The sequence below is a fragment of the Armigeres subalbatus genome, chromosome 3 (assembly GCF_024139115.2).
Source record: "Armigeres subalbatus isolate Guangzhou_Male chromosome 3, GZ_Asu_2, whole genome shotgun sequence".
In the NCBI taxonomy this organism is placed as follows: Eukaryota; Metazoa; Arthropoda; class Insecta; order Diptera; family Culicidae; genus Armigeres; species Armigeres subalbatus.
Window position 1 is genome coordinate 188,148,121 of NC_085141.1, and position 18,184 is coordinate 188,166,304.

At 39.4% G+C, this 18,184-nt stretch overlaps 1 protein-coding gene across 12 annotated transcripts in view; it reads left to right on the top strand.

The window, feature by feature from the left end:
* Positions 1-17,548, top strand: part of LOC134225636 (monocarboxylate transporter 14) — a 109,005-nt gene extending 91,457 nt beyond the window's left edge. For all 12 annotated transcript variants that reach the window (XM_062705876.1, XM_062705878.1, XM_062705875.1 and 9 more), the window contains 5 exons: positions 5,826-6,054; positions 6,122-6,300; positions 6,367-6,589; positions 6,669-6,900; positions 16,052-17,548. In XM_062705876.1, coding sequence (XP_062561860.1) covers positions 5,826-6,054; positions 6,122-6,300; positions 6,367-6,589; positions 6,669-6,900; positions 16,052-16,304 — 1,116 coding nt within the window. In that variant the 3' untranslated portion in view covers positions 16,305-17,548. The remainder of the gene's footprint in view (positions 1-5,825; positions 6,055-6,121; positions 6,301-6,366; positions 6,590-6,668; positions 6,901-16,051) is intronic.
* Positions 17,549-18,184: the final 636 nt, after the last annotated feature.

Below are 18,184 nucleotides of genomic sequence, written 5' to 3' on the forward strand. Positions count from 1 at the left end.
GTTTGCATAAAATGGTGTAAATTTAACTCCAATTAGCGTATGCAAGTGAAGCGAGCGCATAAAAAATAGTGAAAATTGATTTGCTTGCATTTGAGGAAGAAATTTTACTATTGCTTATCTGGGTTCTGTAGTTTTCAGCTATATGAATATAAGTAGCATAGGCGATCTAATGGGTGTTCAGCGCTGTTATTCTACATCAATGACTTTTTTTATTGCTTGCTCATTTAGATAATAGCCCATTTATTTTTCATTCATTACAGTGTAGTTTTTATATCATATTGGAACGTAATTTATTGTCCATTAGTTTGTTATTTACTATTCATTCGTTCCCTTCATTATCATATAGAATGTCATTACATACAACCGTTGAGTTTGAAGCTCTGCTCCATGTTCAGGATTTTAACTCTCTATACAGGGATTGCTTTCTTTTTGTCTATTCTATCGAACATTGTCTATCTATGTTGATATGCTATTATCAAGCAAAAAGAAAGAAAAATGATTGTTTTTCATGTGTTTGATCTGGATAAAAATAGGCTGAAAAATGACATACAAGACCTAGCATTTTGCGGAGTCCAGAGTATGTACGATTTCCTGCCATGATGAATCTCCGAGCAGAGAATTGCTGATATCGTTATCGGAGTTCTCCAGTGAACCCAAGCACACAAATTGCCGTAACCCTCTGCTCGTTTCGAAGGGACTCGAGAATGCCCCTGAAACTCGAACTAAGCACATCACCCGACCCATCGTTGGCATGATCAACCGTATCAGTTCATCTGGAAATTCGCGATCGTGCATTAGCTGCCATAGCTGGTCCCGATCGATTGTATCATATGCGGTTTTGAATTCGATGTACTTGTTTCATGTCCGTAGAGGACAACCGGTCTTATTAGCGTCTTGTACATGACACATTTGGTGCTGTGGCGAATCTTTTTTTACCGCATTTTCTTCTGGAGTTCGTAGTAGGCTGGAAACTTCCACAGATGATGCGCCTTCGTAATTCACGACTGACATTGTCATCAGCCGTTAGCAAGGATTCGAGGTAGACGAATTCCTCGACCACCTCGAAGGTATCCCCGTCTATCGTAACACTGCTTCCCAGGCAGGCCTTGTCGCGCTCGGTTCCGCCCACAAGCATGTACTTTGTCTTCGACGCATTCACCACCAGTCCAACTTTTGTTGCTTCACGTTTCAGGCGGGTGTTTGCCACGTTTGCAAATGTTCGGCCGACAAAATCCATGTCATCCGCGAAACAAATAAAATGACTGGATCTGTTGAAAATCGTACCCCGGCTGTTACACCCGGCTCTCCGCATGACACCTTCTAGCGCAATGTTGAATAACAGGCACGAAAGTCCATCACCTTCTCGTAGTCCCCGGCAGGATTCGAACGAACTGGAGTGTTCGCCCGAAATCTTCACACAGTTTTGCACACCATCCACCGTTGCTCTGATCAGTCTGGTAAGCTTCCCAGGGAAGCTGTTCTCTTCCATAATTTTCCATAGCTCTACGCGGTCTATACTGTCGTATGCCGCCTTGAAATCAACGAACAGACGATGCGTTGGGACCTGATATTCACGACATTTTTGAATGATTTGCCGTACAGTGAAGATCTGATCCGTTGTCGAGCGGCCGTCAACGAAGCCGGCTTGATACCTTCCACGAACTCATTCACTAATGGCGACAGACGACGGAAGATGATCTGGGATATCACTTTGTAGGCGGCATTAAGGATGGTGATCGCTCGAAAGTTCTCACACTCCAGCTTGTCGCCTTTCTTGTAGATGGGGCATATAACCCCTTCCTTCCACTCCTCTGGTAGCTGTTCAGTTTCCCAGATTCTGACTATCAATTTGTGCAGGCAAGTGGCTAGCTTTTCCGGGCCCATCTTGATGAGCTCAGCTCCGATACCATCCTTACCAGCTGCTTTATTGGTCTTTAGCTGTTGGATGGCATCCTTAACTTCCCTCAAGGTGGAGGCATTCTCCAGGTTGGCTTCCATCGTCCGCTGAACTGACGTGGTCATCTCCTCCGCTGGCTGCCTCGACATCCACTGCCTGTACTCTCAGCGCCATTCAAATGTTCCTCGTAGTCTGCTTTCACCTTTCGATCACCACACGTTCGTCCGTCAAGATGCTCCCATCCATATCCCGGCACATTTCGGCTCGCGGCACGAAGCCTTTGCGGTATGCGTTGAGCTTCTGGTAGAACTTGCATGTTTCTTGCACAGCTGTTCCATCTCCTCGCACTCCGCTTCTTCCAGGCGGTGTTTCTTCTCCTGAAAAAAGCGGGTCTGCTGTCTCCGCTTCCGTCTATAACGTTCCACGTTCTGCGGGGTACCTTGCTGCAGCTCGACCGCCCGCGCTGCGTCCTTCTCCTCCAGAATCTGTCTGCACTCTTCGTCGAACCAATCGTTCCGTCGACTTCGACCCATATACCCGACGTTGTTCTCCGTCCGTTAATGGCTGCTTTAACTGTATTCCAGCAGTCCTCAAGAGGTTCCCCATCGAGCTCACCCTTTTCCGGCAACGCTGCCACGAGATGCTGCGCGTATGCAGTGGCGACATCAGGTTGCTTCAGTCGCTCTAGGTCGTACCGCGGCGGTCGTCGGTACCGAAAATTGTTAATGACGGATAGTTTTGGGCGCAGTTTAACCATCACCAGATAGTGGTCAGAGTCGATGTAAGCGCCACGATATGTCCTGGCGTCTATAATGTCGGAGAAGTGCCGTCCATCAATCAGAACGTGGTCGATTTGTGATTCTGTCTGCAGTGGTGATCTCCAGGTATACCGATGCGGAAGGCTGTGATGGAAGTAGGTGCTGCGAATGGCCATATTCTTGGAGGCAGCGAAATCAATTAGTCGTAGACCGTTTTCGTTCGTCAGCCGATGAGCGCTGAACTTTCCAATAGTCGGTCTAAACACCTCCTCATGGCCAACCTGAGCGTTCAAATCTCCTATGATGATTTCGACGTCGTGGCTTGGGAATCTGTCGTACTCACGTTCCAGCTGCGCGTAGAATGTGTCCTTATCACCATCAGTGTTTCCGGGGTGTGGGCTATGGACGTTGATTATGCTGAAGTTGAAGAACCGGCCTTTGATCCTCAACCTGCATATTCTCTCGTTGATCGGCAACCACCCGATCACGCGCCTTTGCATATCGCCCATCACTATGAAAGCTGTTCCCAGCTCATGTGTGTTGCCGCAGCTCTGGTAGATGGTATGATTACCTCTAAACGTTCGCACCATTGATCCCTTCCAACAAACCTCCTGCAGCGCTACGATGCCGAATCCATGGTCCTTGAGCACATCGGCGAGAATGCGTGTGCTCCCGATGAAGTTGAGAGATTTGCAGTTTCACGAACCGAGTTTCCAATCGCTAGTCCCTTTTCGTCGCAGTGGTCTTCGCCGATGGTTCCGGTCCGTACTCTACTCTCTTGTTGATTGTTCGTTGCGTGAGTTTTTTTTAGCTAGCTTGCAGGGCCTGACACCAAACCCCCTAAATTTCCGGAGGACCATGGTGCACAGTTTCACTTAGAGTCCCTCGCTGGCACTCGGACGATGATCAGCCGCCCCTAACATGGAGAACAGACGCTGTTGTGAGCCGATCCTGACATGGAGAACAGACGCTCAATCAGATTTGCACCTCCGCAAACCCCTCTACCCTGTCAACATACAACCATAGTTCCCACCGGGGTTGGTTACCCGATCTTCCCTAAGGAAGCTCGTATACAGGCCAGCACCACGGGGAGGTAGGGATTGGAGTTGCTGGGTAAGAGGCTAAGGACCGCGAGATGGGGTCTATTTTATTCCTTCAGGTACGCGAAGTACCAATGGTACGCTTTACCCAGCATTCACCGTGCTGCAAACTTATTCTCGTCTTTTTCAAAACGTGGCAAGTAATAACTCACCACTTTTGTCTGAACAGTACTTGAGCAGTTTACCGGAATATGATATGAACATTCCAACAGTTTCTTTTGCGGAGCAGAGGTGAATAGAAAGCTCGTGAACATTGAAACCTCGAAAGGCCTTGGCTCTGACAATCTTCAACCATGCTTCATCAAGGGATGCTACTTTTCGTTAGGTTTACCTATTACGCTACTTTTTAACCGCTCTTTGAGTGAGGCGCGTTTTCCAAACTTATGGAAGATGGCTGCAATAACTCCAATTCATAAAGCCAGAGACGTACATAATGTCCAAAACTATAGAGGAATATCTATACTCAACTGCCTGCCGAAGATCATGGAAAGTATGTTGCTGGACATCGGCCGAGAAGGGATGATTGGCTGAGAAACCACAAATATGCACAGTAGAGTGATTCAAATTTTGACTTTTTCGCGCCCCTATGCTTAAACGATGATATTTGATATTAAAATAATCACCTTAAATTTTTAATTCATTTGGTTGTAAGTTAACTGAGCACATGCAGTTTGAAATTTGTATGAAAATTACTATGAAAACAGTAACTTAAAAAAAAAAACGTTACGCAATGTTGCCTAATAAGCAATAAAAATATATGAATACATTGCCAACATAGAAAATTTAGCAAGGAATCAGATCGTCTTTGTTATTACGGAAATACTTAATTGTGGGAATTTCAATTTAACCCGTAAAAGAATAGCATCAATATCAATAATGAGCATTTTTGTTTTCTTTATAACTTTGCTTGCAAAAGTCAGATTGCTTCGCAACAACAACTGGCTTTCAGCTTAAGAAGTATTCTATGAAGTTAACGCAATGATTATGTTGAAATAGTTTATGGGCCATCTCACGAGAAGATCTTTCGCAAAAATGGTGATTTTCATAGCAAATTTCCATACAATTTTCAAATAAGGCGGGCGTCAAATTACGTCCAAAGTAGTTAAAAGTTTTGGAGGTCTATTAAAATGACAAAAAACAATCGTTTAAACATACTGTACATTGTTTGAAGTTTCATTAATGCAATACCAGGGAATCAATTTTTCTTGGATGCACATGTGAAACAAGCGACAAAAGAGAACCAACGACAAATCTATGTTTTTGTCGGAAATAATAATGACAAAGTTCCGAAATATTTTGTCAGCGACAAAAAAGAAGACAATTTTGTTGCTAACTTTTCATGCCGTTATTTTGCATTATCTGTACAGCAAATTTCGGTTTTATGCTGTCGTGCTTTTTGGAAATGTTCGAGAATCTAAATCTGATGACAAAAATATCATAATATTCTCGGAAATATCAGAGCATGCAAGGTAAATGATTCTTGTTTGCGAAGAAACTTCCGTAGAATCCGAAGAATTGTCCGTGGAAGTCTCGAGGAACTTTCAGAGTTAATAACTAAGAATTTTCGGACGAAATTCCAAGGAATTTCCCTAGGAAGTCACGAATAATTTGCCTAGGAAATTCGTCTCACCAAAAAAAACTCACCATTACATGGTTTTGTAATCATAATAACATAATCAGGAATAAGAACAGCTGTTTCTCTCGAGCCTTATAAATATGTGGGATTTTCATTTTATTTTGGTGCTGTAGATAGTGCGAGTAAATGAGGCCCAATAATAACACGGTGTGCTTTTGCCACTCACATGTAGAAAATGAATGTTTCGTACTAATACATTTTGATGGGAATTAGAGTACCGAAATACCGAATCGAATATTGAAAACAGTCATTTCATAGAGCATACGTTTACTTCATTTACAAACATTCAATGAGTAGATTTAGTGCATCTCATTTACTGGTTTCATAATTACTAACTTTGCACTGGTTTGTAGTTGTTTTCATTGCATGCCACCGAATACACGACATGTTACCTAATTACCCTCTATTCCCCAATCGACGTTCCCATATTTTAGGATGAAAGTGCCATGTACGCCTCGAAAGCCTCCCTGAAGGATCGCCCCCAAATGGTACGCCCAATGTCCCGTAAGGACATCTTCTACTCCGGTTCCGTTACCAATCTGAAGGAATTCCAATCGCAAAAGTCGCTCACCAACTATCGCAACTCCGTCGTGTCGTTGACCAAATTCGAACGTGACCACAGAAGTGACGTGGCTCGTGATGACCTAGAAAAGGGATCGGAACGTGAGTTTCGGATTTGTCTGGAATTAACGGTTGGCTGTGTTATTAATGAACGGTCCATTTATTACAGAATATGACTTGTGCCCGTGTCTGGTGCTTCCAGAATCTTTTAAGAACGCGATTGGGGCGATGATGGACGTGAGTTTGCTACGAGATCCCGTGTTCATGATGATTGCTATTTCGAATATTTTCGGCATGGCTGGACTGTACGTTCCCTTCGTATACTTGGTAGACGCTGCGGTTATGGATGTATGACAAGCCCATGATATTGCCCATTTTATGAATTCGAAACTAACATCTTATTCTATTTAACAGGGGATTGAAGAAGGCAAAGCCACTTTCCTGATTTCGATCATTGGTATAACCAACACCTTTGCTAGGATATTGTGTGGCTACGTTGCGGATTTTCCTAAAGTGGACGCCTTGTTCATGAACAATATTTGCCTTGTGATCTCCACGTTCGCCGTATCGTTAACACCTTTTTGCCATAGCTATTACGCATATGTGGCAATGGCAATCGCATTTGGAATCGCAGTTGGTATGTTAAGAAGATTTTTGTTGATATTCTCCGAATCAGCTATAATAACACCGTCATCCTTTTATACATTTAATTTCAGCTGGCTACATCTCGCTGACGTCAATTATTTTGGTGGATCTATTGGGTCTGGATAAGCTGACGAATGCATTTGGTTTGTTGATCTTGTTCAGGGGAGCTGCCGCAATCGTTGGGTCACCACTGGCTGGCGCCATATATGATGCGACACAAACGTACTCAATTCCGTTTTTCGTTGCCGGTGGTCTGTTTGGTCTGTCTGCGATATTTAGTTTTTCTGCACCGGCTTTCAAAAGGTAAGTAGAAATTAAAAAAAAATGCCATATCAACGACTTTTTTGAAGTTGTCTTGAGGGTTATAAATTATACAGAAATGTTTGTCATTAGGGTGGCAAACCCCAAGGTTTTGTTTTATCTACGGTGTACGATCTACCACGGTCACATTGTCAGCTACAGGCAAATCCTGACCCAACGAATACCTTCCCCAATATCCAACTCCGTGGTACTTATGAGGGGGTCGCTGAGCCGGGGGCCTCTCGTTAAGTAAGTACTACATCAACACTTCCTTTCCCTCCCAAGTTACGGTGAAGATGGGTGTGGCCAGGAGTAGTAATCCTCATGCTTTTATGATTTTTATCCTAGATTGAAATCAAGGATCACACCCACGTTGATTTCGGATAGCAATCTGAATAAGCATTTCAAAAGAAAAACATGAGTATCACTAGTGTCCAAACTACGAAGTACACCGTATCCAAGTAACACAGTTCAGATCGATTTGGTTGCAGCAGTTCCAATGTGACTGAATTTGGTCGCATATGAGTTACAGTGACTGATATGTGACAAGTGTGCTACTATGCTATGCTATACAAACGCTAACTATGCTATACTATGCAAACCCCAAGATTTTTTTGTATCGATTTCGTAGAATGCAAATATTTACAAAAAAGCTACATTTTACTCCCCTAACTTTTCATAGCAGACTTGGAAACCCATGTATGTGCACGAAAGCCATGAAAATCATCACACTAGCTCACCCATATGGGTCTAGGGTCACTACCATCTCTATACAGAAAAAAAATCCGTAGTAGAAATTACTATTTTGTAGACTACTATGATAATTAAGTAATATTAACCATGGTTTTAGAGAAATTTACAACTATTATTATTGTCTTTATTTAAGTGGCTTTCTGTCCATGGCTGGGTCACCTCTGGGCATAAATTCACAACTGTTTCAGTCATTTGACAACATTCGGCAAGTGCCTCAGTTGATTTTTCCTGCGCGTAAAATCAGATGGGTTTGTTATCGGTGCATATTCTTAAATTAACCCTTGATATAGAAATTTAAACCATAACAAAATAAACCATAGCTCGCTAGTTTTGATCTGGGCCCAGGTGAGATTTCTATAGACTTCCTTTACTTCTTTCTTGAGGCTCTGTCGTCATGAGCCCCTGGGTCTGCATCTGCTGCGAGGTCCAGCACTTGTTTGCAGATTTTGTTTCGTAATGTATAGCCGACCCACCTCCATTTACGCTCTTGTAGTTCTGTTGATATCTGATCTTAATGGCGTAGACGATTGTGCTCAGCATTCGAGGTCCAATTATGAGGCCTTCAGACGTGGTTTGATGAATACTTTTCGCTTCTGTGTGATCTTTTCTGATACACACCATGTCTCATTGGCATATAGCAACACATATTTCACTTAAAAGATGAGTATTTTCGAAAATGGTGCATTGACTAATCTGATTGTATTTCCGTATGTTTCATAAACACACAAAACCAGCTATAGCCTTCTTAGTCTGTGCTCCTATGTAAATCTTGGTTCCTGTTCCGACGATGACTTATTGCTAAAATATGGAAAGTTTTCAACATTTTCCACTGCTTGCCTATCTACCGGTTGTTTTAGAGGTTGTTCATATTGCTATCCAACGATTTGGTCTTGTTGACGTTGATGGTAGAACCCGCAGTACATGAGCGTTCGGCCAGGTTGTTCAGCTTGCTCTGCATATTAGAACGGCGTTGCGCTAGTAGAACAACATCATCAGGCAAATCGAAGTCATTCAGGTCTTCCAAGGTAATTAGATGCCACGGTAGCGGAGACTGTAACCTCTCGGCCGGTCCGACGGGTTAAATTGTATGGGAATGGGTCGTCTTATCCAATAATATCGTTGAACTCTAACATGATCTTTCCAGGGTACCACCTAATGTCTACCGTCTAGGTATTTTTCACCCAAGGTAAAGGATCAATCAACAAAGGAACAAAGGAAAAACCTAAGGAATGCGTCGGTTTAGATAATCTTTGCTAGCCTCTCATTTTACATTTCTTGTTCGCTCTGAGAGAAACTGTAATAAATGTTTATAATGGAGTACTTACGCTTATGCTGTTGACTTGCTGACTTGGGTCGTTGGCTAGCAATACAGATTCGCGGCGAGAGTCAATGAGGCCATTTTCGATTCGGTCGTTGAGATGCCGGAAATGGCGGTCGATACGATATACGACGGTGAACTGTCGAATGTTTTGGCAAGCCTATACGGATGGCAGAGTGCCGCAGGGTTCGGCTGATGGACTATCGCGGTGGGCCTATTCGAATGGTAAAGTGCGGGACGGTTCGGACGGCGGAGAACCGGAGTACCTGTTGGGGCCGATTTCAGTGGAAAGCCGGTTTAGACGGTAAGAATCTTGTTCAGTCAAAATACTGAAGTACCGGTGGAATACTAAAGTAGATGGCCGGTGGACTGAGCGGGGCCGATTCCGTCGGCGAATATTTTTCCTCTGTTCTTGAAGAGGAAGTTTCCTTTTTGGAAAGCTTTTTGATTAATGCAACACGAAATGCATTTTTAGGAACTTCAGTTTCACCACGTGTTTTATTAAAAACAAATTAATTCTTCTAAATCTCCCTACGCAATGCAGTGGAATGGAGACGGAAACAGCAAAATCTGAGTTAGGCAGATGAGGCAATGGTGGATGCGATCCCTTCTTTAAAAGTAGGTGTTTGCTCGGATTAATACAATGGTGAAAGTGATCTCTTCTTTAAAAGTAAGTGTTTGCCCGAGTTAAGGCAATAGTGGATGTGATCCGTGTTTAGAAGTAGGCGTTTGCCCGGCATCAGGCAACGGGAATTGTTTTTTTTTTGTTGAAAGTATGCGTTTGCTTGGAATAAGTCAATGATGGATGTGATCCCTTCCTAGGAAGTAGATCTGCCGTTTTGTTTGTCCGTTCTTCCAAAAATTGTCTTGTTTGACATAAAGTCATTTGGCATAATTGTGAACAGCATCGAAAGTGAGGGTCATTTGGCATAACGAATATTTGAAAATGTTTTTTTTTTGTTTTCACTACATTAGTTGCTAGACTAAGTGGTGCTGAAAAACCCGGAATGGTGACATCGGTCGGTGTTATATATCTTATATCTTATATCTCGTAGAAAGGTATGCATCGGCCGAGTATGAAGTAATGATAATCCATTGGATTCATGGTTTGCCCTGCAAAAATCAATGGTTATTGTGTTTTATTCTTCAAAAACAAGGCATCCATCGGGGTGCCTTTTCCCGGGTTAATGCAATAATGGTCCCTCCTTTAAAAGTAGGCGTTTGCCCAGATTATGACTGTGGAGGATGTGAATCTTTTCTTGAAAATAAGCAGTTGACCGGATTAAGGCAATGGTGGATATGATTCCTTCTTTGAAATTAGGCGATTGCCCGGATTGAGGCTGTTGGATTTGACCCCTTCTTCACAAATTGGTGTGTGTCCGGCATCAAGCAACGGGAATTGAGATTCCTTTTTTGGAATCCATTTGCCATTTGCCAAGAATAAGTCAATGATGAATGCAATCCCTTCCTCGGGAGCAGTACTGCCGTTTCGTTTGCCCGTTCTTCCAGAAAATGCCTTCCATCATTCTAAACTTGCCACTTATGCCAAATGACCCACTCTTTTGTTGCAGTTCAAAGTTATGCCATGTGCCCGTTGTGCCAAATAACCGTTTTGCCAAATGACCTTTATACCAAATGACCTTATACAAGACGACGTTATGCCAAATAACGCAGATCTCCAGATTTACACTGTTACGCACTCCTTCACAGTATCTATATCCCCGCGTAACAGGAATTTATTTATTTATTTCGTCAACTGACGTAGACTAGTACAAATACACAGGGACAGAAAAAGTCATTTCAACTACACTCAAACAGCTGACATCCAACACACAATCAAGTTGCTAGTCCTTCCCTAATTTGAATGTGCGAATGAATAGGACGGCATGTACACGAACAGCAGCAAGCGTCGACTCTCGGTGTCAGCGTTGTTTTGTGCGGTGTCAAAATGAATCTTCAGCTTGGCACATTGATATTCAATTTGAAATTTCAAAATATGAATATCATTTCACACTGCGGTGCATGGATTCAACATTTTGAAGTCAGATTAATAAAATATATGCATCTGTTTAGTATATAAAGTGAAATAATCATCATTTATCGGTGCAAATCAACCGCAATTCAAAATATTCATTTCAGTCCCGGTAGATATTCGTTTTTTACGCTCGATTATCAATCGGCTATTGAGCGATTCCAAGCAACAGCATCAAAATTTAAGAAAATTTTTAATTCATGATTTTCTATTGAGTTGAAACTTTGCACAGTTTTTCAATTTCATCTAAATCGTCATTTTTCGATATCAAATCTTCATATTGAGTCACGACTAACTTTTCAAAAGGGTGTATGTGAAAATGGTTCAAAAATATTTAAAAAGCTGCACAGCAAAACGGAATGTTCGATTGTTATGATTTTTCAGCAAAGTTAGACAACTAAATGGTGATTCTTAAGAAAATGTGCACAGTAAAAAAAAATTTTTGCCTTTAAAAATATCATTTTGTCACAAAAACTCAAATATCTCAAAACCCTATCTTTTTCGAACGTAATTTTTTAGGGAAAACGGTCCATTATATTAGCTATCTACCATAAAAATTTGGTGATGGTAAACTAATAAACAAAAAAGTTATGACATTTCAAACATTTCACAATTTTCACATATAGTAAACAAAAAAAATTTCCGTGTATTTTTTTCAAGAATCGCAGTTTGATGCTGATTTTATTGTTAAGGGCCTTGCGTGAGTTAAACAAGTTGTTTGTATGATATTCCATATTTATGTATTCATCGATATTATGTATATTATATGTATAAATATTATATGTATAAATAAATAAAAATGAATTAATATTATCCTAAGTATTAAATTAAATGTGGCAGTTACACAATGTTGTTATAGAAACTCTAAGAGTTTTGGGTTTGAATTTTGGTATGGGTTATGATATCATGAAAACAGTTTATTAATACTTATTTTTATTTATTTTTATTCAAATTTTTTAAAATATCGAACACTTTTGAATTATTATCAGCACAGTTTGAGTATAGTTTTGCTTTAATTATATTTTCCGACAATGGAATGAAACAGTGAAATTTTGGGTTCCTTGGATCGTTTTCGCGTTATTAAATTGCTCGCTGAGCTCTGAAGCCTTTATTTCGTACTCTTCAGTAGTAGTAAAACAAAATGATAATTTGGTTAAATCTTTTTCTTTTCTACGATTTGCCCAATCAAAAGTTCTTTCGCAGTTTTAATTGGATGCTCACGTTCTTTGGCTAAACTTGCTCTTGTGGCCATGCGCTTTATTGTTCCTCCAATAGCATCACAAGGACCTTTGCCATGTGATGTAGCAAAAAATGCCATTCTGCATCAATTCCGTACATTGATTTAAATTGACATAGGCTCGAAAAATTCTTACGATTTTTGTACTGCGACGCTGCTCCATCAGACATGAAATATATCTTTTTGACTTCTTTATGCTTATCAACGCGTAAAAAGTTAATCATTTTTCAATGAACAAGTTTACGGATACTGAATCGTGTCTTAAATCTTCGGAAATTATAATAAAACTTAAGTGTTCAATTTGCGTACTTCCATTAAAATAAATAACGAATGGATGAATTGTAGCTTGTTGTACGTTCCAGTGATGGGACTGCACTTCATCTTGCAATACAAAGCTGTAATTTTCAGAAAAATCACAAATGACTAAAATTCACCATTTTGTAATGTATTTTCGTATTTTTTAAAAGCTGGATTGTTCTGTTTTAATGAAATCGTGAGGGATTAAACTTTCTAATTTCAAGCAAAAATATGACACAAACTCATCTACAGGTTTTACAATAGTTTCTATGTCACACCTATCCGTGGTCACCCATTGCTCAAATGATAACTGATCAATATATTTTTCTTCAAACTCAGCGAATAAAGTATTTTCCAATGATGAAGAATCTGGACAATCCGAACAAGATCGTAGATAGCAATTTGATGTTGTATTTTCACACAAACGACTACCAGTTAACATTTTAATATCCTTTGTTAAATTGATTCTTTTCAAACTATGTAAAATAAGATTAAAATTCTCATGGGTTGTGCACACACACACATTATGTGTTCCTGAATTGGAAAGAAGCTTACATTGCCTTGGCCGAAGGCTTGCAAATGAGTAAAAACCTATTTTAATATTATCGTGAATTTCCTTGAAGCGTGTGTACGCTTCTTTCAAAGTCGTCATCATTAATCGTTTTTGGATTGCTTGACGCTTTCCATCTTTTTACTGATACATAATCTTTTTGACCAGGCATAGCTCGACTTACTTCATCATCTTCAAAATATTGAACTACTATTTCTTTTGTCTCATCTGTTAATGCAGTACTAGACCTAGTATTTTTGGTTGAAAGACAGTTATTCTTCAATTGTTTTGCCTCTTTTACTGTATTTCTATTGGTTTTGAACTCATCAATGGCATCCTGAATAGACCACGAACTTGGCAGCATCGACAAAATCAATAATTTTCTTTCCTTGTCGTGGCTGCATTCGAGAACCTTTCCTTCATATTTATAATTACCTCATCGTAGTCTGTATTTTCCACATCATCAGGTCCTAATTTGAAGAGGTTTCTTCGTACAGCTTCGTTTATTTCACGGTATTTTCTCCGGGTAATAAACGTAGTCCATCTTACTCCATTTAATCAGAGTCACTTTTATCCCAGCTATGCCCTCGTTAAAGCGTTCGATGTTGACCTTTTGGATACACTCATCTTCCGATTGATTTGTTGAAACAGATTTCGCTGATGGTACGGTGGCAAGGCTCTCAGCACTTAATACTTCTGGTAATTCCTCAGTTGTTGTCGATACATCTGGCAATTCCTCAGTTGCTGTCGTTTTCGAACTTCCTGCGCTCTGCTCAACCGATGATATACAGATTGCTCTTTTGTCAACGTTTAGACGGCAGGACGTGCAAATGCGTAAATTTGTATTCAATGTGGACATTGGAGCATAACCAGTCGCTTTCAGTTTATCTATGGTGCTTTCGGTGAGATTTCGTAACTCTTTTGAACACTTTTTCCATCAAACGGCCTACAACAGTTGAGAAAGCGGCTACTCATGTTGTTCGTAATATTTCAATAAACAAAATCACTTTTAAGTTTTTACCTAGTTTGGTGTCATTTGCTTGACTGAAGAAAAAATTACTATAAGATCTTTAACAACCTTAGTAGTAGTAATTTTTTGCTTTTTCGTGAGCATTGTCATGGTATGTACCTATCATGCATTTGTTGTTGTTGAAGATACCCGTTTCCTCCCGATCATAAAGTCTATTCTCTAAGAGGTATATTTTTGCAGGTAAACTATAGACGTACACGTGTATATAAATCTTTGATTTTGCAGCTTTTGTCTTAAAAATAACATTTCTGATATGTTTCTATCAACGTTATTATCAACAGGTTTCAACACTATTAAAAGAATTTTTCGCCAGTCACGTGCAATGAAAATTATGACACTATCAATACTTTTGATCACAACACTGGATCGTGTCTAAGTTTCTTATAGATGCTATGAATAATTAAATCAAAATATCATGAAAACAACTTGTTTAAATCACGTCCCTTAACAATAAAATCTGCATCAAACTGCAATTCTCGAAATAACTTACACAGAAAAATTTTTTACTAAATGTGAAAATTGTGAAATGTTTGAAATGTCATAACTTTTTTGTTTATTAGTTTACCATCACCAAATTTTTATGGTAGATAGCTAATATAATGGACCGTTTTCCCTAAAAAAATTACGTTCGAAAAAAGATAGGGTTCTGAGATATTTGAGTTTTTGTGACAAAAATGATATTTTTAAAGGCAAAAAAAATTTTTTTTTTACTGTGCACATTTTTTTTAAGAATCACCATTTAGTTGTCTAACTTTGCTGAAAAAATCATAACAATCGAACATTCCGTTTTTGCTGTGCAGCTTTTTAAATATTTTTGAACCATTTTCACATACACCTTTTGAAAAGTTAGTCGTGACTCAATATGAAGATTTGATATCGAAAATGACGATTTAGATGAAATTGAAAAACTGTGCAGAGTTTCAAATATTTTCGAAATGGTCGCTCAGGATCGACTGACATGCCCCCGTGGAATGCCTCTATTGAGGATCGGGTGGTAAATTTGGTATGGAAGTTTGACAGCATGCTGCGAGATGTTCGTGCCTGCATTGCCGAGCGTCTGATCAAAACAAACACGAATCAATGATGAAGCTGCCTACTGAGCATCGATGCAACTGATAGTAAAACGAAGATTTCCGTCCTTGCAAATAGGGTTACTGCTCCTGGACTTCATCTCATAGCTCCGATATTGGTCTCACGAAAAACAAAGCAATGAAAAGGTATTTGGTTTGTTTATTATTTTTGTGATTTTTTCAGCAGTAAGCACGCATGTTAGCAAAAAGAAGCGACGAAATTGGTGCCGTATTTCTTTGTTTCGCGATGAGATGAATATATGTTCAGTGAGATGGAAAATGGAACAGTTCCCCTACATATACATGTTTTTTTCTTTCGTAATACTATAGTAGATTATGAAATACAATAAAAAAACATTTAAATAGGGGCAGTGGCGTAGCCAGAAAATTGGTCTGGGGGGGGTTTTCTGAACATTTTTTTTTTCGAAAAAAAAAATTTCTTCTAAAAATTTTGTCTCTGGGGGGGGGTTTTATGCCCAAAACCACCCCCGTGGCTACGCCACTGAATAGGGGAATAGCCCCCCTATAGTTACAGCAATGGGAAGAGGTAGACTACATTCTTGTTTCAATCCAGCGACTAAGTGGATGGGGTCAGTTCTGCAGGACTCTTACCATTGGGTATGTAAACCTCGTAAACCTTACCCTGTTTATAAAAAAATAATCATACTGCACTTCAATGAGACTGACGATTTTATTCGAAACCTCCTTGCATCTAAGGGCGCCTCACAGATTGTCGTGCTTCAGACGTGTTTCAGCTGAATGCATATAATTTCGAAGATAATTTGAAGTATAGCTAATATACGATGAAGCTTGCTAATGAAAATTGCATCCAAAATTTCTCTTTCTATCTGTTATACCCGTCTGCAGATTCCGCAAACAGGAGGAAGCACCAGTGCACGTCGAGGTGCTGACCCCAATCGACGAGGAACCTTCGGAGGACCTGGCAGACGACGACCAGCCCATCACAATTGTACCAAAGATTGTCCAAACTGCACCGAGTCCATCCACGGAACAACCACCAATCACTTCCAGTATCACCTCAACAATCAACAACGATGAACGGCAGAAACCAGCCAACGGCAACAGCAAAGAAATTAGTCAGATGGAGTCCGTACTGTAACCGGCTGCGTACTTTGAGTACCGTACACTAAACACGTGATCATCTCACACAAAAGAAAACAAGAGTTTTTGCGCGCTTGTGCTTACAATTGTATATTTATGATATAGGACGAACATGTTTTGATTATGTTATATTTAATTGAAACAAGAGACAAAATTAACAAAACAGTGTCATATAATGGATAAAGTTGTCTGTGAAGATACCAATCAGAGTATATAATTAATTAGGATCAACCAAAACAAATTGCTAGTAAAACTAAGAGCGACGTGTGATTCTACTGTGTGTAATTTTTGTATGCGTTATATATTTTTACGATTGTTCAGTTTTGACACAGCTACAAAATATTGACCGAATTATTAAGGACGTAGTAGATATGCAACGCTAGGTAACGTAAATTATCCAAATCTGAAGCCAATGTTTACATTAAAACAAGATAGCAAAAACTGATAATATGTGAAACAAGAGTATTAATTGGTTCTAGGTGTACATAGGAAGAGTGTGTGTATAAATGGAATGAGGATGCGTTTTAAAATTACTCAACGATAGGGTATACAAGAGAGGTAAATCTGTAGGAGTTGTTTTATCCTTTTTCAAGAGAGTCGACAAGAACAATGAGTCATTAGGAAAGCAAAGTGAATGAGCAGCAAGAATAATGCTTCATAAGTAAGCATTCTTTTTTCAATTGTTGTATTTTTTTTCGATATTAGATTAACAAGTTATTGGAGAACTCTACCAATTCACTTCACTAGTAGCCGCTCTAACTAATTCTGAAAAAGCTAGTATTGCTACCAGTATAATGCGCCAATGAGAAGTAACGTCAGTTTGTTCGTCGTGCATCATTCACATTGAGGACCCATAACATTTGGAAACATTTGATGAACGGCATACGTTTCACCTATTTCACTAGAAAAAAAAATCTGGCTCCATTATTTATTGGTACTCCTCTAAGTTGTACTCATCGAAACATATCATAAAACCTACGTTTTAAGTCATCAAATCGAACTTTGCGTATTCCAAAGACGAGTAACACTGCTCAACGTTTTAGGTTGAATACAGATTATGCATGCCAATCACATTCATTCGTCATTATTGCCATATAATAGCTATGCCGTGATAACATTTCAACTGAAACGTGAGTGTACGACGAATAATTTGATTGATTTGTAGGAAAAAATGCTAAAAAATATCACGAATTCAAACGTTTGTTGAAATTGCGAAGGACTAAACGACACACATAATTGCAATTGAGTTTTGTTTTATTGTACGAAAGAAATCCACCGTCCTGGTCAAGATGCATTTTGAATAAGCATTTTGAAGAAAGTCACGGCGTGTCCCATTATTACAAAAAAGCATCGTTGAAATTTCTACATGATAATATAGGTTTTATTCTTTTATTTCCTGCTTATTTTATAAAAAAAATCTGCCGAGGAGTCTCGAACAACTTTTTTCCTTTTCCAAATGTAATTTATATTCTAATATAATACCAGCTAGGTTCATTTTTGGTTGCACTTTTTAAGTGTTCAGAACAGCTGTCCACCGGTTGACACTAAACGGATCTACTTAATATATAAATATATTCTTGTGCAATCTGATAACTATTATTTTTTCACGCATCAATTTTTAGGAGGTTTGTTTTCAGTGGGATTCAGAGGATTACATACATAACGCAAAAGAAAGTTTGAACTCCTGCGTTACATTGCATGCACATTCCCCAATTTGGTGCGTTACTACTACAGTAATAACAGTTTCGAGGTAGTTAGGATCAAGTTTGGATAACTAAAGTAAACGTTGTTTGTTTGTTTGTTTATTAGAGACACTTCACACGTGATTTATTAAATTTATTAATTGATGAGATTACGTCGAATCATAATACATAAGTG